General features: G+C 34.2%; 1 protein-coding gene across 1 annotated transcript in view; it reads left to right on the forward strand.

Moving 5' to 3' along the window:
- LOC140443171 (doublesex- and mab-3-related transcription factor A2-like) overlaps positions 1 to 22,532 on the forward strand; it is a 67,038-nt gene extending 44,506 nt beyond the window's left edge. Inside the window, exons 2-3 of the mRNA XM_072534268.1 lie at positions 20,845 to 21,250; positions 21,749 to 22,532. Of these exons, the coding sequence (XP_072390369.1) occupies positions 20,845 to 21,250; positions 21,749 to 22,049 (707 nt within the window). The 3' untranslated portion in view covers positions 22,050 to 22,532. The remainder of the gene's footprint in view (positions 1 to 20,844; positions 21,251 to 21,748) is intronic.
- Positions 22,533 to 23,054: the final 522 nt, after the last annotated feature.

Consider the following 23,054-nt stretch of genomic DNA (forward strand, 5'->3'; position numbering starts at 1 on the left):
AGATGGAAGCACCAAATGCATTTTTAAAAAAGACATTAAAGTAGTTGAAGTTTAGTTTAATTTGAAACACGTTAACACGTTAATAAGGTACACGTGTACCTTATTTTTCTGTAAAATTCGTAGTTTTTAAGTTGTTGAAGTTCAGTTTCATTTCATTATCATCAAATACATTATTTTCTGTAAGTTTCATAATTTTTTTTTACCCTAAAAAGTCATAATAAAATAAGATTTGTCAAAATATGTTTTCAAAGTGAATAACATTGGGGATACTTTCATATTAAACTAAAATTACATGTGTGATCAAAATATCCCCATCTACAGTATATCTTTGATCAGGTCCTTTAAATTTTTTTCTTGAAAAGTATCAAACATTTAGTGTTAATATTTATTGTGTGTCTTGATAAATGAAACCCGATTATTACTGATTTTTTTAGTCGATTTTAACTCTTAGATAAAAGTTTTGTTTAACATTAAAATTTAAAAATGATCAATGTCTCCCCATTCTACGGTACATTCAAATTTATGTTTAAAAAGCGCACATTTAAATTTAAAAGTTAAGGTATCTCAACATTTTTTATTCTTTTCTAAAATAAGGACTCAAACAATTTTATTTCATAAGTGGTGTCCACCCTGTAGGAATTATAGAACTCAATATTTTTTTGTTTGCTTGTTAATTACATTTAAGTTCATTAAAATAGAAATATTATTTAATTTTTTAATAGATTTTAAAATCATATTACTCAATATATTTTATCAATCACTAATATGGCCTTAGTAATATCAAAACAATTGTTTAATGAATCTATTAATTTGATTAAAAATGTTTAAGGAACGAACAATTACATAATTAGTAGATAATTCATAATAAATCTACTACGTCTAGCAAGCTTTTTTGTCATATATGTCACAGATACCATCAAAATCACCCCAGGTAGCAATTGTTACCAGATACTTTATGTACCAATAAGAGGTAATCGTTTGAAAATAGATACTTTTGTTAGTAACGTGAATGCAATACACAGTTTCCCTCTTGTCTCGTCTCTAAGAAGCGGGTATGTAGAAACTCGGCATTTCAAACAGATAAAAAGTAAAAGAATTTCAATAAACAAACACTTCTTTCATTTCTCCGAAAGGTAATTGTACACCAGGAGAGTTTCTCTGACTTGTAACACGAAGTTCAATAGAAATTTTTAAGCTGTCGGGAGTCCTTTCAAAATGAAATTATTTAAGGGGATCGATACTTAGATTACTCTTACTTAGAGACTGGAGTGTTTGTTTGTGTGAAGAAATTGTTTTTGAGGATGTTTATCTTTGATTTAAAATACAAAAAGTTTTTCAAACATCTTTTTGGAAGTAACCTTATTGGTAAAATATAAAAAATATTCTTTATTTTAGCGGTTCCAAAAAAGCAGTTATCGGATATTCGGATTCCGTGAATTTTTTTTTATTATTTAGAATTGCCGCATCAACCATTAAAGGTTATTAGCTGATTTTACGGTTATTAAGGATGGAAGTGTATTATATTATTCCGGTAACAGCTCACAAGAACCCACATCACAAAAATGGTGTAGGTATATTAGTAACATCAGAACTGAGTAAATATGTAACCAATTTCATACCAGTCTAGGAATGAATAATATTACTCCAAATAAATACTCAACCATTTAAAACTAACATACTTCAAATCTATGCCCCGACTGCAGATAGAAAATATGACGATGAAGTCGAGAAGTTTTATGATCAGATCCAAGACATCTTACAGAAACTTAATAAACACTAAATTTTATATATTATAGGCGACTTCCATGCAAAAATTGGGGAAGGTCGACGAGGTCAGACTGTAGGTCCTTATGGTCTTGGATAACCTAACGATCAAGGACAGAGATTGTATGAATTTTGTAAAGAAAACGATATGATCATTGCAAACACCTGGTATAAACTACCCAAGCGACGATTATACGCTTGGAAAGTCTCATTTGATGATGGCAATGAGCCTGAGTCCTCAAGAAATCAAATAGACTATATACTTGTAAATAAGCGTTTCCGAAATGCCGTCAAAAAATTAACTACATTTCCTGGGGCAGATATTGAATATGATCATCAACCACTTATAGCAGATATTAAACTAAGGTTAAAACGAATTCAGCGACAAACACCAAAAACCAATGTACTTAACTTTGACGATATTAACATAAAACATAACATTAAAAAAGAATTTAACAATAGAATAAAAAATATCGGAGAACAACTAGAAGATCCAGAAGAACTATGGAGTGAATTTAAAAACCAAGTTAACGAAATCTCCACAAAGAATGATTATAGAAAAAATTTAATCAAGAAAAATAAATAGATGACAGACGACATCTTGAAATTAATGGAACAACGCCGACTGATAAAATCTAATGAAACAGAATATAGACACCTACAGAGAAAAATAAAAAAGGAGATCAAATTAGCCAAAGAAAAATTGATAAGAGAAAGGTGCGACGAAATGGAGGATGTAATATCTAAACACGACTTATTTAATGTGCACAAAAAACTAAAAGAAATGAGTAACATATTTAGAGACAGAGATTCCTCTGTACTCGTTGACAATAATAAAATTATTGTAAATGAGCACGAAATCAGAAAAGAATGGGAGCTGTATACAGTGTGTAAAAGCCAAATGGAATAAATTCATTATTTAGGTTACTGTACTGTGTCAAATTTAAATTATAACTTGACATTATTTAACGTGAAAATGCAACCCCTACCTTCAACCCCCTTAGATGACAGGTACAACCCCCAATTTTTAAAATAGGAAGTATAGGCTTGTGATATATCGTTTGAAAGGTCTTTTCATTCTCCATTCAAAAATGTTGTCGCTTTCAAGTTTATTAAGATTAATTAAGATAAAATAAATTAAAATCATGTGGTTACCGAAATTCGCTAAAATATACTCAAAACTTATTTCCCGTTTAGGTCTTGATAATGAGAAAGTGAACAAAAATCATAGCAATGTGGTTTTTAGATGGTAACCAATAAAAAACTTTAAAGAATTTCTGTGGCAACGTTATTTTAACACGCATTAGTAAATTGTTTTATTTAAGTTGTCAGTATTTTAATTTAAGTAAAAAGTTAGTTCAATTCAATTCTGAAAAATGGTTAGATTAACGAAAATGCATAAAATAACATTTTTACAAATGATTGGTTACAGAGATAACACCCGAACACAACAGGAAGTAACTCGCCTATTTCATGAGAAATTTCCTAATTTACCGCCTATATCCCAAGGAACAATAAGTAAAATAGAGAAGCAGTTTCGCGAGTTTGGTCATGTAAGGCAGATAAAAAAAGCAGCTGCCAATGCACTGAGTGATGAACTTAAATTAGATGTGTTGCTTGAGTTTCAGGAAAATCCACATACATCGAGTAGACAGGCATCCACTACATTCAATGCTAGCCATACATCGATGGTAAACATATTAAAAGAAAATAAATTGCATCTCTATAAGATGATACCTACTCAGGAGCTCATGGAAGACGATTTTGATAGGAGAACTTTTTTTTGTGAGCAAATGATGGACATGTTGGATAACAATATTATCCAATTAGAAGACGTTATGTTTTCTGATGAGTGTACTTTTTCACTTAACGGTCATGCTAATCGGCAAAATTGCCGCTACTGGGCCACGGAAAATCCTCACTGGATGAGAGAAGAACACACTCAATACCCTCAAAAGGTTAATGTTTGGGCAGGGATTGTAGGAAACAATATCATTGGTCCCTTTCTCATTGAGGGCAACTTGAATGGCAACAACTATTTGGCACTACTTCAAAATGATGTCATTCCAACGTTGGCAAATTTATATCCTGATCCAGGAAACCCTTCAGTTCCAGCGAATACGATATGGTTTCAGCAGGATGGAGTACCACCACATTACCAACTTAATGTCAGGCAGTACCTCGATACAATATTTCCCAATCGGTGGATAGGGAGGCGAGGATCGATTGAATGGCCAGCGCGATCACCTGATCTTACATTATTAGATTTCTTTTTATGGGGATATGTGAAGAGCCATGTTTACAAAACTAAACCTTCTGATTTAAATGACTTAAAAGAACGAATAACGCTTGCGATTAGGTCGATCACGCCTGTTATGTTAAATAATGTTAGAAGACAGTTTTATTTGAGATTAGGATGTTGCCAAGACGTTCGCGGTGAACATTTTGAACATCAACTTCATTAACATTCATAGTTCTTTTTCGTGTTCTACACATTATTACGTTTTGCATTACATTTTAGGTTTTGATTGTATTGTAGCGAATTTCGGTAACCACATGATTTTAATTTATTTTATCTTAATTAATCCTAATAAACTTGAAAGCGACAACATTTTTGAATGGAGAATGAAAAGACCTTTCAAACGATATATCACAAGCCTATACTTCCTATTTTAAAAAGTGGGGGTTGTACCTGTCATTCTAAGGGGGTTGAAGGTAGGGGTTGCATTTTCATGTTAAATAATGTCAAGTTATAATTTAAATTTGACGTGTTTCGGTATTTTTTATAAATATGTACAGTTACCTAAATAATGAATTTATTCCATTTGGCTTTTACACACTGTATAGAGTTGTTTAAAGATGACAGGAATAATATTGCCGAATTCTACTAAAACTGTACTGACGGCCCAGAAAATATGAAATGCGAGGTAGAACACGCTATAAATAATGCTAAAATTAGAAAAGCCTGTGGTCCAGATGATACACCAACTGAGTTGCTGAAACTAATAGAGGATGATAACATAAAAGTAGTAGTAAGACTTTTTAATTCAATATATAACACCGGAGAGATTCCCACAGATTGGCTCAAATCCTTCTTTGTCGCAATACCTGAAAAACACAATGCGAGAAAATGCTCAGAATATCGATTAATTAGCCTAATGAGCCACACTCTTAAAATTTTCCTAAGAATACTTCACAACAGAATTAGACGCAAATGCGAAGAAGATCTCGAAGATACCCAATTTGGAATTAAGAAATGCTCTGGAACTAGGGAGGCACTTTTTGCGCTTAACATCCTATTACAAAAATGCCATGACCAAAGAAAAGATGTATTTGCATGTTTCGTGGACTTCGAAAAGGCATTCGATACAGTACAGCATGTAAAATTAATGCAAATGCTGAAAAATATCGGAATAAATGACAAGGATATTCGTGTCATTAAAAATTTGTACTGGAATCGTAAAAATTGGAGATAACTACACCGATGAAATTTTCATACAACGAGGAGTCAGACAAAGTTGCATTTTGTCGCCAACATTGTTCAATGTTTACTCGGACCAGTTATTTAAAAAGGCACTTGAGAGAAAACCATATGGAATAAAAATCAACGGGGAACTACTTAATGTAATTAGATATGCAGACAATACAGTAATTCTGTCAGATAATATTGAAAGTCTCCAAATTCTGCTTGATCGTATTTACGAGGTAGGAGAGGAAATGGGCATAAAAATAAACTCAAACAAAACCAAATTTTTAGTGTTTAGTCGTTACCCACATACCGATGCAAAGCTTCAATTAAACGGATTCCAAGTTGAGAAAGTCCACAAAATGACATATTTGGGAACTGTGATAACGGACCAACTAGATCCAGACATTAAAATAAAACGTAGAATAGCAATGACTAAAACTACTTTTATGAAAATGAAGTCATTTCTTTGCAATAATTATCTCAGTTTAGAACTAAGACAAAGAATGGTTAAGTGTTATGTTTGGTCCATACTTTTGTATAGTGCAGAAGCGTGGACGCTAAAAGTATCGATCATGAAAAAAATTGAAGCATTGGAAATGTGGGTTCATAGACGAATGCTAAAGATACCTTGGACAGCAGGGAAAACTAATGAAGAAGTACTAAGGAACGCCAACAAAGATAGAGAACTGCTTAAGACTGTTAAACATCGAAAAATGTCTTATCTGGGACACATAGTAAGGGAGAGTTAATATAAAATATTACAACTGATCCTTAAAGGCAAAATAGAGGGCCATAGAGGTGTAGGAAGGAAACGGGTTTCGAGGAACATTCGAGAATGGACTCTGAAATCAAATGCGGGACAATTATTTCATATTGTAGAAGATCGAGAAGCCTTCGCAATGGTGATCGCCAATGTCGGATAATTCTGATATGGAACGCGAAGAAGAAAAAGCTGCTTTTACAGATTTTGCAGTAACAAAATATACTAACTACAAATTTAATTACAAACAATAAATTATAAATTACAAAATAATATATATAACTATTAAATTTTATGTAGTAAACGGATTGATTGTATTAGATATATTACAGTTTAAAATATCTAAATTTGCTTCTTCTGGTATGTGGTTGATGGCTCTTTCGTAGGAATGAAGAGGGCATTCAATCAATATATGCTAGACAGTTATTGGATATTCACAGTAGAAACATTCAGGTGGTAGTTATTTTGTTATGATATGCTGGACAACTGAAACAACTAGAAATCTTAATTAATGCAACCAAAAAGAATGAAATAACACTTATAATGGGAGATTTCAACGCGAAAGTAGGACGAGGCAAAACAGGAAAGGTAGTGGGAAATTTCGGACTTGGTGAAAGAAACGAAAGAGGAGATCGTCTAGTTCAATTTTGCCAAGAACACAACCTAGTACTTACTAACACTCTCTTTAAGCTCCCGCACCGTAGACTCTATACCTGGAAATCACCGGCAGACTCACCTGGTAAAAGAATCAGAAATCAAATAGATTATATCGCTGCACCAATCAGGTTTAGAAACTCCATAGCCGTAAAAACTTACCCATAAAATTGTACAATCAATTAACTATAAAAAAATAAGACATTTTTAAAATTAAAGCATCAAAAATATTTAAAATTCGTTTATTCGTATTTTAATTCGTTATTTGACAAAATTTTTAGTTTTTTATTGATGCTTGTAAAATCAAAGTAGTTCCATGTTGATGCATTTGTTGTGTGTTTATTTAGCTGTGATAATAGGTTTCGATATAATATTAGGACATTGATTAATTCCGCTATTAAATAAACTAACTCGGTTATTTGGCACATAAGAGAATTAAATTTTTCTCAGAAATAAACTTCGAATCTTGATAATTGCGTTTCATTCGAAAAATGTATTCGTAACAATATGAATTATGAACTGCATGACAAGATGTATAACTTCTTTCAAATAAATACGTTCTGGTATAGATATTATGTACGAACAGACCAAACATGCATCTGCGGTTGGTAGTACACTTTCTATTGATAGACTAAATAATTAAATATTCTTCTGAAATAAAATGAATATACTAACTTGAGTATTTTACATCTTTAGGTATATATTCGACTTCTTCTCATCCGTTTAGTCGACACATTAAAAATGTGAATAAAATTATTTACTAGATCTAATGTATTATTTTTATTATTTTAACCAGAAATATAATATTCCATTATTACAATGTAAAGTGACCAACAAGGCTACATATTTTCTAATTTATTTCTAATTCAAAATTTCCGAGAATTCATGATAGGCACGTGATTTCGGCTACACTTCACCACTTAGGGCGCGTTATATAGGATGACTTATTCCACATAATTTTCCAGACTATACACTATCATGGTTATCAATGTGATCACCTCTCCGTTCTACTTAGAGTCAGATACGTTCAGTGAAACGTTCTCCAGAGCAATCGAGTACTTTCGTCTGGCTTCTAGAACTGTATTCTTGTTTCATCCATTAACAAAAATTTCCCCAATTGCTCCTCATTCCAGTTAGAATGGGTTTGTGCAAATTGTGCCCCGGAACTTTGGCAGGACGTTTTGGTCTTTGTTACAAAAAGGTTTATATTATTTATGTACCTTTTTACAAAAAGGTAGATTATGTATCTTTACAAAAATTTGATAAAAACACCTTTTAAATATTCTAGTTTTAATATTAGACCTTGAATAAAACATTAGCTTTTCGGAACTATCTTATTTTAGAAACCTAACCGAAACTGAATCGCAGTTTTTCAAGATATAAATAACGCCCGGAATATCCGTGTTTTTATTTTATATACACAGTTTACACATGGAACAGTTATAACACGTCTCCAACAGCAGTCTATATATTCTGACATATTGTGTAGGACAAAGCAGCCAGTGCTGATCGTCGAAAACCATTCAAACAATAGCAAGGAGAATACACAAGGCAAGGGTAACTAGATTTATAACGTCTACACTTGACGGCGAGGGCGTTACTAGGGATTCTGTATCATATTTGACGATAAATGCAGAGTTGTTCTATTATTCCGGTATCTCCGAATCCAAATTTCTTGTTGTAAGACAAGTATTGATATAAGTATGGTTTTTATCTGTACAGGTACATAGATAATGCAAAACTAAATTTAGATAAAGTAGTTGTTTAATTTGGTTTGGCAACGATACGATAGCGGTGACGATAAAAAGTGGTAAACTTTTTTGCATCTTTTTGGGATCTCAAAATTGACATTCTCAGAAAAATTCAGCTTGTTTATAAAATTTTTGGAGGTCAAATCTCAGACGACTGGAGTGAAATATTTTACCAAAGAATAAAATAATTTTTCACGATTCGAGATTTTCGAGAATCTCGAGCCCAACATCTTGAAACTTAATAAAAAAGTCTTGTCTTTATCTCGTCTCAAATTCGAGACGAGATTCTCGATCCTGCATCCCTAGTTGATATAGAGAAATGTTTAACCAAAAGAGATATCGACGTGACTATATATTCGAATTTTTGCTGCACTACATACATTTGTTGCTTTTAGAATATTATTTAATAAGCCCATTGCTCTAATTCCTTTTAAAAGGCTCTTTTCTATTTCTTTTTCTTCTTCTCCCTTATTCGTTATTGTAACACCCAAATCCTCGAACTGGCTGACATTTTGAATTTTGTATTCTTTTTCTCTCTTCTTCTTCTTAGTCGTTAACCTCATGCAGGTATCGTGATATCATGAAGCTATTAGCTAAATTTCCCAATGTTCCTCCACGTTTTTCTATCTTCTGCCATTCTAGCACATTCTGACAATGGAGCGCCAATGGTAGCAACAATATGGTCCGTGTATCGTGTGGGAGATCTACCTCTATTTCTTTTGCCTTCTACTTTTCCCTTAATGCTAAGTTTTTCAAGACCATTTCGTCGAAGCACATGTCCTAAATAGCTTATTATTTGTTCTGATATTTGTGTTCTTAGTCTTTTCTTTATGTTTAGCTGGTCCATTATGGATTCATTTGTTCTTCGGGCCACCCATGGTATTCTCAGCATTCGTCTCCAGCAGTACATCTTAAATACATCTGTGTTCTTTTTGTCTTTCTTAGTAAGGGTCCAGCATTCCGATGCATAAGTAAAAACTGGAAAAACTAGACTTCTTACTAGTCTCATTTTTGTATCGGTAGTTATTTCATGGCTTTTCAAAATTTTTGTTAATTTTGCCATAGCGCTTTTTGCGATTGCTGACCGCCGCTTTATTTTTTCAGTACAGCCTCCTTTGTTAGTTACTAATGGGCCCAGATACACAAATTTATCTACAACAGTGATATTGTTTATCATGACCAGATGATTTTGATTGTTGTTAGCTCTGTCAATTATCATGATTCTCGTTTTATCTTTGTTTATTTTAAGACCCATCGTTAAGCTTACGTCTTCTATCCGTTATAACAGGTGAATCAATTCAGCTTCAGAACTAGCGAGGATAGTAGTATCATCTGCATATCTCAAGTTAAAAATCTTCTTCCCGCCAATGGTGATGCCACCGTTCCAGTCCTCAGTAGCTTTCCGCATTATCCATTCACCATAGATGTTAAATAGAATTGGGCTTAGTATGCAGCCTTGTCTCACGCCCTTTGTGACCCTGAAACTATCGGTTAGTTCCCCATTTATTCTAACTCTGGCATAATTGTTATTGTACAGGCTTTTAATTAGCAGTATCAGATGATTGGGGACTCCCATTTCAGACAAAACCTGCCACATTTTACTCCAGTTGACCAAATTTAAAGCTTTACTATAATCTATGCAGCACAAATATGTTGTGATGTTGAATTCTCTGGATTTTTCTACAATCTGCCGTACGTTTAAAATTTGTTTTCTAGTACCACGTCCGGGGACGAAACCTACTTGTTTCTCTGCAATGTTAGGTAGTAAAAAGGGCTTTATCCTCTCGAGAATTATGTGTAAGAGTATCTTACTGCAATGCGCAATTAGAGCAATTGTGCGATAGTTGCTACATAAATCTTTCGCTCCCTTTTTATGTATGGGAATATATAGTGATTGTGTCCAGTCCTCAAGCCATTTACCTGTCTCCCACACTCTTTGACAAATTTGATGTATTATATCCACTCCAACGTCATCTAGGGCCCAAATCATTTTAATAGGTATGTTATCTGGACCGGCAGCTTTCTGACTTTTTTGCCTCATAATTGCTGCTTCAACTTCACTTTTGAGTACGTCAGGTTCCGTCGCAAAACTGGCATCTTCTTCTTGTGATGGGGCGTCTGTGCTTTCCTCCATCATCAGTCGTCAACAGTTTTGGTTTTATGCCCTTCTATTTCCATGCCCTTTTTCTCTCATTTTACCATAAATCCAACACTGCTCTTGTCTATTTCTACTATTTCATTTTCTAGTTGTTTTGTTTCTTACAACTCTAGCACGTCTAATCCATATTTTTCTATGATATTGGTTAAGTCACAAAAAGTCGAAAAGCTTTCTATTTGCCTTAGACATACAGGAAAGGGCTAAAGCTAAAATTTAAAGAGCACAACAGTAAGTGTATTTGATAACAATAATAACAACAAAGTTTTTAACGTCTCATTATACTTAAATTATTTTTAAAACGAAGTCTTAAGCTCATATTACCGTAAATAAAACTCCTAAACATAAAAAGTTTTTGCTCGACTAATTGTGACGAAACAAACTTGCAGTTATTTTGACGTTTTTCTCCATTTATTCGGTAAAAGGGCAACGCGCTTGGTCCTTCTGAGCCGGCCACTCGACCACAAACTTAAAACACAAATTGTTCTCATTTGAAAAGAGTTTTAATGAAGCCGAACGGGAATGTAAACTGTTTTTTAAAATTAAATCTCGGACTGACCGCACTTCAAGTGATTTGTTTTCATGGAAAATTCCATAACAGCCCTTTTGAAAAAGGCTCTATTCAAAAAATGAACAGAATATAAAAGACTAAAACTACGAAGTAATTTTTTTCACTTTATAGTAGGTACTTGACATTTTATTTTCTGTTTCAGAGAGACAGACTAAACCTTTTTAATGCCAGGATTGGAGTAGGGTTTTTAGTTTTTATTAAACATATTAAAGAGAGTACCATCCATTCAATCAATTTGCGATATTTTAGATTGAATACGACAACATCGACTAAAATTATACTCTGTGCTTAAAGGGATAATGGTAAATTCTTTGAGTGATCCACGATGAAGATCGATAATAAATTCTATCTACTTAAAATCTGTCTAAAAAGCCTAAATTATACACTGCTGAACGTAGACCTCCCTAAATTTTTGCCACTCCTCTCTTCTTCTTCTTCATGTGCCTTGTCCGTTCCGAACGTTGGCAATCAACATGGCTATTCTGACTTTGTTTACGGCAGATCTGAATAGTTCAGCAGATGACAATCCGAACCATTGCCGCAAGTTTTGCAGCCACGAGTGCCTTCTCCTCCCTGGACCCCTTTTGCTGTCTATTTTCCCTTGAACGATCAGCTGTAGTACTCTATATTTATTATGTTTCATAACGTGACCCAAGTATTCCAACTTTCTTTTCTTTATACTTATTCCTACCTCTCTCTCTTTACCTATCCGGCGTAGTACCTCTTGGTCACGTGCTCAGTCCAGGATATACGTAATATACGTCGGTAAGCCCACATTTCGAAGGCCTCTACTTTTTTCATCAATGTTGCGGTCATTGTCCACGCCTCCATTCCATATAACAAAACCGGGAATACATAACATTTCAGAACTCGAATTTTGAGAGGTAGGGTGAGGCTTTTAAAGGTGAAAATTTGCTTCATGTTAGTGAACGATGCTCTTGCCTTTTCTACTCTTATACGTATTTCCTTCGCTTGATCCCAATTTGAGTTAACTGTTGTTCCCAAGTAGATGTACGAATCCACGTGTTCAATTTTTTCATTGTATAATATCAGTTGCTGTGGTGGTTGTTGGGTTTTGCTTACTAACATCCATTTGGTTTTTGTGATATTTAGTCTGAGTCCGTATTGTGCACTTGTTTTTTGTATCTTACTCATTAGGCAACTCAGTTCCTCCACGCTCCACTCCTCTCTATCTTTTTTAATATTGTTCTGAAGCTATTTGCTTGTGGCATTTTAAAGCAATTACTATTTAAATGGGAATAAGCCACAATTAAAGGTTAAATTACATTTATTGACGTTTTTAATTTCCACTTCGGAAATCGTTCTCAAAATAAAAACATTAGTGATTAAAAATAATTGTGGTACAATTGTGGTATAGCTGTTCACTGGAGTGAAGTTGCTTTTGAGTGGAGACTCTTTTGGAGACCAGGAAATTCCTAAAGATTGGAATAAATCTTATATAAGCTCCATATATAAAAGAGGGAATTCCAATTATAGAGGTATTAGTGTGACGAGCTCTGTGGGCCGGTTGTACGGCAGAATATTAAAGAAGAGGGTTGAAAGACAGATACAAGATATTGAAGAACAAAGCGGCTTTCGTACCGGGAGATCCTGCCTTGACAATATATTTATCCTACGACAAATAATTGAAAAGCGTGTCGAAAGAAGTAGAGAGACCCATTTGGTATTTATAGACCTTGAGAAAGCATATGATAGTGTCCCGTTAAAAAAAAATGTTTGAGGTCATCGAAAGGTCCGGATTGAATTCGACGTATATCCGAGCGATATATAAATTGTACGAAAATGCAGTTAGTTTGTGTAAAAATTGGAACCAGAACCTCAAATGAATTTAAAGTCACTAAAGGCCTAAAGCAAGGATGCTGTTTGTCACCGACACTCTTTAAAATATACGTCCAAGAAGCACTGAGGAATTGGAGAAATAAATGTAGATTTATGGGCATCGAAGTGGGACAAGAAACTCTGTATACATTGTTGTTTGCAGATGATCAGGTGGTGGTTGCAACCGATGAGGAAGATATAAATTATATGAATCGAAAATTATTTGAGGAATATGTCAAATGGGGGCTTACTGTTAATATAAGCAAAACAGAATATTTAAAAATTGGAGGAAATACCACAGATCTGAGGCTTGAAAACGCAGTCATAAAAGGCTGCAACCAGTATAAATATCTAGGAAGCGTCATATCAGCAGATGGCAGAGTTAAGATAGATGTACAAAACCGAATAACCAAGGGAAAAAATGCATCCGAATACTGAATTAATTACTGTGGTCTAATAAAATAAAGATGCATACCAAACTTCGCGTATACAGATCAATTGTAGAACCAATTACCTCATATGGTGCCGAATGTTGAACGATGACAAAGAATGAACGAGATAAAGTAGACGTTGTGGAAATGGATTATCTTAAAAGGTCATGTCGAGTATCGAGAATGGAAAGAATCAGGAATGAGGAAATACGAAACCGTACAGGAATTAGAGATACTCTTTCAGATAGAATACAAGGAAGACAATTACAATGGTATGGTCACGCGATGAGAATGTCGGAGGAGCGGTGGCCAAAGAAAGCCTTAATGTATGTTCCGCCAGAAAGAAGGAAAAGGGGAAGACCACCAAATTCCTGGAGAAGAGAAATTACAAAAACAATGCAATCTAGAGGCTTAGAAGAGGGAGATTGGAGAGATAGGAAAAGATGGAGGCTGAAATGCGGGAAGCGGCAATCGCCGTAGGACCCCCGTTATATGATGAAGTTGCTTTTGAGTGCCAATATGGATGGGTGAGTACTAGGATGGTGAGGTCATGAATGTTACGAAGATAGCTGGCCTCTTTAGATATGGCCTCAGCCATAAATTTATGGCTAATTAGCTGTCTTTTGAAATGGGGTAGATTTAAGATAACCAAGACATATTCTCAAACATGTGTTTTTCTGGGCCTCTATTTTGTTTCGATGAGTATATGCTGCTGTTCCATATAAGTAACTGCCGTAGTCTAAATTACTTCTAACAATTGTTTTATAAAACAGTAAAGCGGTATTTAGATCTGCTCCACATTTGATATGGCAAAACGCTCTCAAAATATTTATAGCGTTCTCGGTTTTTTTTTATTGCATGGTGGATGGTATCTTCCCACAGTAATTTTCTGTCTAAATAGAGTCCAAGGTATTTGACACAATTTTTGGTTGGAAGAAGATATGGTCCAAGTTGTAACTGTCCTTGAGTTATTTCCTTTTTTTTGTAAAAATACACACTTCAAAATTTTTTTGGAAAGAATTAAGTTATTTGAATCTAACCAATACTTAATTAACCATAGGTTTGTATTTAAAATGTTCTGGCAGTTTGAAATAGTAGTACCATTACTGTAAATAACTATATTATCAGCAAACTGTATCATATTCACGTTATTCAAATTTACTTTTAAGTCCATTGTATATAGTATAAAAAGTAGCGGGATGAGTTTGCTGCCTTGATGGAGTCCTAAATTCGATGTTTGGGATCCTTTAAGATTTTGGTTTATTTTTATTGAAAGCCGTCTGTAGGAATATAGTAAAATTAAAAATGAACACATTTGATGAGGTATTCCTATTGATGTCAGCTTATGATACAAAATGTTTAGTTTTACGTTATCAAAAGCTGAGGAAAGGTCAAAAAAACTGCAGCAGTATGCTTTTTTAATGTATATCCTGTCAGTATATCTGTGATCAGGGCAGTTGTAGCATTTTTAAATTCTTGGGTATTTTTTTCTTTGATCGAAACCGCTAAATATCCTGCGATTCAAATAAATATTCCAGTTTATATGTTTTGTTTTTGCTAAGTTAAGACAATGAATTTAAAATATTATTAGATCACTCTCTCTAAAGCAGCTGTCGGCTATAGTCGCTTATAGTGTTAGTCAAAAATGATTCTGCGAATTTGTATTGTTTCCTGTTTTGTTCCTTGTCATGGAAATGTAGTATGCAGTAGCAGTTAAGTGTTTGGTATTGAGCAATTGCACAACAGTTTTTGAAGATGGCCTCATGTTGCCATTGTGCTGTGCCTGTTCCAGTCTTTGAAGGAGACGAGTTTTCAAGGTTTGTGTTTAGCCGGTGCTGATTTCCGCCCTCATCTTCTTATCCCTGGTCGTCATCACGGATCTGCCCCCAGTATAATTCCAGTTCCCGACCCCAGATGTGCAAAGTGAAATTTAGTGAAATTTAAGGTAACTTTTTGTGTTAAATTTTACCGTAAAAGTTAAGATAGACATTTTTTTTAAATAATAATTGCTTTCATTATTTAAAAAAGATAATTTTTTATTTGCCCAGTTTATAGTCCAGTAACATTTGTAAGTTTTTGTAGCATCTCCCGAGTTTGTAAATGAATAGAACACATGTAAGTTTTTCTTTGTTATTGTTATATTTAGTTTTGTGACTGTCTTTATGTATTATCTGTATTTTTGAAACTGTTTTGGTGAGACACAACAAATGTTTATAATGTTTATAACAAATAATTTTTTGTAAACCATTTTGTTTTGCTTATCTTGGCTAACTCTAACCCTTTTTTGAGTTTCATTTGAAAAAAAATGTTTTTTATTTTTAATAATTATTTCGATAGTTACAACTAGCTATTGTAATAGTTATAATTGGGAACCTCGAAGTGGCGTCCTTTTTAAATTACTAGAGGTGTTTCCTGTTTCCTTTCTGTGTTTTGTTTTGTTTGTCCCAATAGATCCATGTTAGTACCCCTTTGTTCCATTTTTTTGTAGTTGCCCCAATCCAAAGCCCTTGTCATTTACTTCTCCACGACCCCAGCTCTCCTAACAAACCCTGACGGCCGTTCGCACAAGTATCGATTATTTTGCTTGCCCATCTCCGCCCCAATAATTTCCGTCCCCAATTTTCTATCTCTTACAATAATACCCCATGTGGTAGGCAAAATATTTCGTTACACAGTAATACATTAAGAGTGGACCTACATTTTCGAAAACCATATTGTGATTTAGGCAGGATGTGTTCAAATTCTAGCCATTGTTCTTATCGATTTTTTTGTGATTCTCTCCAAAGTTTTAAGAACAAAAGATGCCAAGGATATAGGTCTGTACCAACTTAAGAAGTCTAACGGTTTGTCTTTTTTCAAATGGGTAATATTATGTAATTCTTCAACTGATTATGCAGGGAAAGAAGATCTAAGGAAAGAGAAGCATAAGGATGCGTAGAATGTCATGGCTGCGTAACCTGAGAGAGTGGTACGGATGTACATCAAATGAACTTTTCAGAGCAGCCGTCTCAAAAGTCCGAATAGCTATGATGATTGTCGACATCCACCGCGGAGATGTAATTCTTCCAGTTATCTGGAATGGGACTTTCACCAGTCCAGATACTATTATAGATTTCTAGCAGCGACTTTTTATGTTTATATGGGAGGTGAAACAGCAGAGTAAGTTATATTATCCTCGCCAGGTGAAGTATTGTTAGATAATTTCAAAGATCTCTCCAATTCCCACATCTCAATAGTTTAATAACAGTTTACCTGTCTCCGATATAATTTTAAACGTTTGTTTAACTAGAATTGCTGGAAATAATTCTTTTTCGTTTAAACTACCCACACGAAAATGTTTTAGGAGTAACTATAAACACAAAATGGTTAACTGTAAAGCATTTTACTATCCATTTGCTTGTGAATTTAAGAACCCACGCATGAAATACAAGACAAATAACGTTATTACCAAATATTAAAAGACAGTATGATTTTTTCTTGAAATTTCTCAATACACAATCAGTACTATTTAATCACTACATGGTAGAGACAAACAAAGGTACTGAATCTAGATAAATATTAGAAAAGGTAACGCAAATAGAGATCTTTCAGACAAGTCTAGTTTGCCGTGTCAGAAATAGGTAGTAAATACGTCGTGTTGGTCGTGAGTTGTATATATCAACCCACTGTTAGGGGTAATTTTAAAGACCAAGAAAAAATAAAGTAAGCTAATATTTTTGAAATCCAGTAAAAACACGACGTAATTGTCAGCTCTGCTTGTATTATATACTTCGATGGCTTTATATGTAATATACAGAGCGTCCAGAACTCTCCTATTAATCGAAAACAGGAGATTCCTCAGATAATTTTAAGACGATTTTTTTTCTAATACTTCCAGAACGCTACTATTTAGAAAAACGACAATTGATACGATTATTTATCCTCCAGAGTTAAATCGCTTCCATTAATTACAAATTTCTAGTACCGTTCATAGGCGTCCGTTTTGGGTAGGTCAACGCATAACTTTTTTGTCTTTAACTTTTAAGAATCTGTGATACTAGATTATTAAATTTTCAGGTATCTTAGTACTAAAAGAGACTGTTACTTCAAGTCTGTACAATACACTGTTTTCTAGAAAAATCGATTTGAAAATTTTTCGTTTTTTTGTCATAAAAGTTAAATTAATGGGCACCTTAATTAATTACCTTTTATTTCAATAAATGCAGTACACAATTCGTAAAAAAATTTGGGTAAAGAAGCAAAAAATGATCACAAGGATTCAAATCCAGCGACGCTGCTGGCGGGGCAACTAGACTGCCTCTTCCAATCCAGTAGTCTTCATAGTTATTACGAAGAAAGTCTCGTTCATTCCTGCTAAAGTTGGCCGGACAGCCGTCATGTAGAAATAAGTTTTGCTAAATATTTAAATATTTAAAGGTACATCATTTAACAATTTAGGTAAAACATTTTGCAGGAAATGTAAATAATCAGCATCATTTACACGAGCAGGCAATTCCACGGATCCAAGTAGATATTTGTCCACTACTCCTATCCAGACGTGTATGCTAAACCTATGCCGATGCCTTAATTTTTTAACAGCGTGGAGATTTTCACCAATGTACGAATAATTATCTTCATCATGTACATTAAAAATTTCAATTTTTTATGAATGTATATAATCTTCATGAAGGAAGGAAGATCTATTATACTATCTGTCATCAACAAAATTGACAAAAAATCTGTTATCTCACCAGGATTAGTACCAATACTTGTGCCTTTTATTTGAGTACTATACAAATTTATATGCTCAATTATGTTGTCTGAAATATCTAGTGAGAACAATTTGGTAAAATACGCCAATGGAGGAAGTAGTTTCTCATTTATTTTAGAAGCAAACTTAGTATCTCTTTCATTTTGGGGTAAATCGCTTTTTGTCCAATTGAATGTAATTCCTGACTTTTTCCTTTTTCTAGGAGGTTTATCTAGTTCTAGTATCTAGTTTATTTATGAGCCACTTACTTAAAACGTTCTTGAAAGTGATACACGGCAGAATATATAAAAAATGCGAAGAACAAGTATCATGGACGCAGTTTGGATTCCGCGATTCCTTAGGCACCCGAGGGGCTCTATTCGCTGTCCAAGTGCTTATGCAAAAATTCAGGGATGTTAACTGTGATGTGTATACTTGTTTTATCGACTACAAAAAAGCATTTGATAGAGTAAAGCATGATAAACTTATAAACATCTTGAAAGAAGTGGGGTTAGATGATAGGGACTTAAGAATCATCTATAATTTATATTACAACCAAACAGCCAATATTAAAGTGGATGACCAATTGACAGATGCAGTCTCCATAGATAGAGGAGTAAGGCAAGGATGCATTCTGTCCCCGGTGTTATTTAATATATACTCTGAATATATCTTCGAGCAAGCGCTAGGCGAACTACAAGAAGGCGTATTAGTCAACGGAATACGTCTAAACAACATTAGATATGCCGACGACGCAGTAGTTTTTGCAGATAGTCTGGACGGTTTGCAAAGAATAATGTCGCGTATATCAGATATAAGTAGAGAACACGGACTTGATCTTAATACGAAGAAAACAAAGTACATGGTAGTCAGTAAGCGCGAAATATTAAATACACAGCTTTTGGTTAACCAACATCCAATTGACAGAGTGGACAGCTACACATACCTTGGTACCAATATTAACATCCAATGGGATCACTCCAGTGAAATAAAACAACGCATAGGAAAAGCGAGATCGGCGTTCATAATGATTTTTTCTCTTCTCTTTCTCGTCTCTTTTCAGAAGTCACGATTTACCACTTGCTACCAAAATCTCTCTCATTAGATGCTATGTATTTTCTACGTTATTATACGGAGTAGAGGCCTGGACACTTTCTGAAGCTTCTTTAAGAAAACTCGAGGCATTCGAGATGTGGTGTTACAGACGTATTTTAAGAATTTCATGGGTGGATTTCATGGCTGAGAAAGTGGTTTAATACATCGACAACCGGACTATTCAGAATAGCAGCAAGCAAAGTTAGGATAGCCATGTTGATCGCCAACATCCGGAACGGATAGGCATCGTAATAATAAGAAGAAGGAGGTTTATTAGCAGCTGCAGTGTCGTTTATTGTATTTTTCATAATTTGATTTATTGATGTTGATGATATTTGATGAACATGCTTCACTGGCAATAAATTCTCAGAAGAATCAGTGTGCTCAGAATCACTTGGTATTATATCTGAATCATCATATAAAAGTATTTAAGTAGTATTATTTCAAATAAAAATATTATAAAGTTTATAAATTATTACCAATAAATTCGCTAACTCGACAATTTTTTTTTTTTTCGAAGGTTTTCGACAACTATATTTTCTTCATCTTCCGTATCGAAGCTATCAGAAACTTAAGGAGGAAGTGGTGTGTTACCCTTTAATTTTCTGTAGAAACTACATGAAGTTAGTAATCTCCATAATAGCAAAACGCTGAAAACGACAAAATTTTATTGATAATTGTTACCATAGAGTTGCCAATGTTTTTGGATAAAGTTATATTATCAATAATCACGTTACATATAATACATATTATGTTAGACAAATCATTAAATATAAGTTCAAGAAACCATCGTTTATTTCGTTTTGCATAGAAATATATTTTTTACTTACCAAAAAAATTCTTATTAGTAGGTACGTACCGTACACAGCTAACCTAATAACTGACCGAAGAACGCACGAAATCTACAAACATGTGAAAAATCATCATAATCATCAGCCTCTCTCAATCCACTTATGGACATAGGCCTCCCCTGTTTATCTCCAAAGTGTTCTATCCTGTGCTTGCTGTATCCAGTTTTTTGTTGTCTTTCGTAAGTCGTCTGTCCATCGTGTTGGTGGTCTTCCTCTGCTACGTTTATCGGCTCTTGGTCTCCATTCAACTAGTTTGCGAGTCCATCTTCCGTCCTTTATTCTGGCAATGTGTCCAGCCTATTTCCATTTTTAAGTTACAGCTTCTTTCAATGACGTCTATGACTTAGGTCTTAGCTCGTAAATCTTCGTTTCTAATCCTATCTCGCAGAGTGGCCCCTATCATTGATCGCTCCATTCTTCTCTGCGCTACTCTTAATTTTTGTGCGTTTTTCTTTGTGAGCGATAATGTTTCTGCACCATAGGTCATCACCGGTAGCACGCATTGGTCGAAAACTTTTTTCTTCTTAATGAAGAAAAATGTGAAAAATAGCTGGCAAAATTAACCATTGGTTGACGTTCTTCTACCGCAAATGACCGATACCATATGCCTATACTGAGAACAGCAAGCTTTGTAAAGCATATTTTGAGTAAAATATATATTTAAATTCAACGTTACCGTATGATTGCATCATCCAGTAAATGTTATTGAAATGAGTTTTAAATGTGTCCGATAAAGGGTTAATGTTTAATTTACTAATAATCTTTTTTGTTTCAGCATCCAAAAGGCCCAGAATCAACGTCGAAGAATGCCAGTTAGAGGAATCAGACTCAGATCAAGAAGAAATAAAAAGAAGTCAGCACTCGTCGCCAATAAATCCCCAACCGACTCCTTTAGCTCCTACCCCATCTCCAGACCCAGTAACAAGTCCCGATCCAGATCTAGACGTCGAAGAAGATACGCAATCAGAAGCTCCCGAAAACCTTTCAGTCAAAAGGGAAAAACCACCGAGTCCCGAAACCCCACCTCACCAACAGGCGTCAAATTTTATGCCGTACCAACATCCGTTTGGGCAGTTTCCGCCTCAATATCAGCCTGCCTATCCGCAGAGAAGCCCTATTGATGTATTGATGAGGGTGTTTCCGGGCAGGCGAAGATCGGACGTCGAGGCACTTTTACAAAGGTAAGGCATATTTTTTTCGTTATTGATTTCATGTATTAAACACCTAGGTATAATAATTTAAATAAATAAAAGAGTGTGTGCGATATCATAAATTTTTTTTTGTTCATTGAAAGGCCTCCATAATGCATAGATTCTCTTCAATCTTTGTGACAATTCTTAATTTCATATTTTTATTAATGTTTTTGTTAAAGTTGTGGCTTATTCTCATTAAAGAATTAATTGCTTTAAAATGTTACAAAAAAATAGCTTCAGAACAATCTTAATTTCACTTTTACTTGTAGTTCACTGGCTATAAAATTTTCTATTCCTTCTCTTATGTTTTTATTGTCGTTTGTATCCATTTTTATCCTGATATTATCAGGTTATTTTTTCTTATTGTATTTCCTATGTGTTATGACTCTTTCCTGTTTCCGATTCTATTTCGTTATGTCCATTTTATATACGTATATTTTTTATTAATTGTTTATAAATGTTTCAGCAAAATCTATATTGTTACAGATGTAAAGGAGATGTTCTCCAAGCCATGGAACTTATGGTAAGTGGCAGTCACGAAGAACTATCCACACCGTCTGCATTTTCCCCACTCGGCCCACCAACAAACTTCCACAGGTACAGTCCATCAAGGAGGTTTTTGTCCGCTCCGTATGCCGGAACTGGTTACCTACCCACAGTTATCAGACCACCTCCAGACTACCTGTCGCTTGTTGGACCGGTCCACGACCTCTACAAGAACGAGAACACCGCAGCATCCTCCCCTGGTTCCAACACTGGATCAGATAAAACGAGTTACTCAGAATAGCCTCAAATATTCGACCATCGAGGTTACGAGTATCACTAAGAGTAAGCAGTTTCTTGTAAAATTTGTGACCAATAGGTGTATATAATAATTTTGGATAAATATTCTATAAAGAAGACGATGGTGTTTTTTGTAGGAATTATCGATAAAAAGTGAAAGTTAGGTGTACATTTTTGCAAATAACTAGAGAATTGTAAAATTTAGTGGTACAAGAGATGAAAGTTTGATGATGACGTTAATACTATTAGTATTTTTTATAAGATATAAATTAAAATAGACAATTTTACTTAAAAAAATTACTTAAATAGTTTTAAGAGCTTAATTCACTCAATTTTTTTTACAAATGTACGATTTATTCCTCCGGTATAGACTTGTAGAATGGTTATGCCGATAAAACAAAGCATTAATATTATTAAATATGCCAAATTTTTTTTAAAATAGAATCAATATTCCTCTATCGATTTATAAAATGGCATAAGGGATAAAATCTTGGAACCAAACAAATTTGCTGTTATAAGGAAAATTAGATTTTTAGAAAAACGCACCCTAGTTCAACACTAAATTTTCTATTTTTGGTTGCTTATCTCGTATGACACTTTCAGTGCACAAAAAGGCATAAGGATTAAAATCGTGGATGAACTTTGTATTTAAATCCAATGGTCTATTATTCAGTTTCTATTCTGGTTAGGTTCCTATTCTGTTTCTATTCGGATTTGGTCCCTTTTTGATTTTCCGGGATCTTATAAAAAAATGGGGCACGCCTATACTGGGACTGACGTAATTCATCTTTTGACGGGCAATAAATCCATGACGTGCCTGCCGTGGCATCGGTAAGCTCATTTCTAGGTTTGCTAGGGACATTTTTAGTTTAAGTTTTTGAATGATCCTGCGTATATATTTTAAACCATTCAAAGGTTTTAATTTTGATGTTTTGACAAAAAACTCACAGATTTAAATTTTTAATGGAAAGAAAATTTAAAGGTATATCCAATTTTGCAACATTCGTGT

This window comes from Diabrotica undecimpunctata, chromosome 6, assembly GCF_040954645.1.
Source record: "Diabrotica undecimpunctata isolate CICGRU chromosome 6, icDiaUnde3, whole genome shotgun sequence".
Lineage (NCBI taxonomy): Eukaryota > Metazoa > Arthropoda > Insecta > Coleoptera > Chrysomelidae > Diabrotica > Diabrotica undecimpunctata.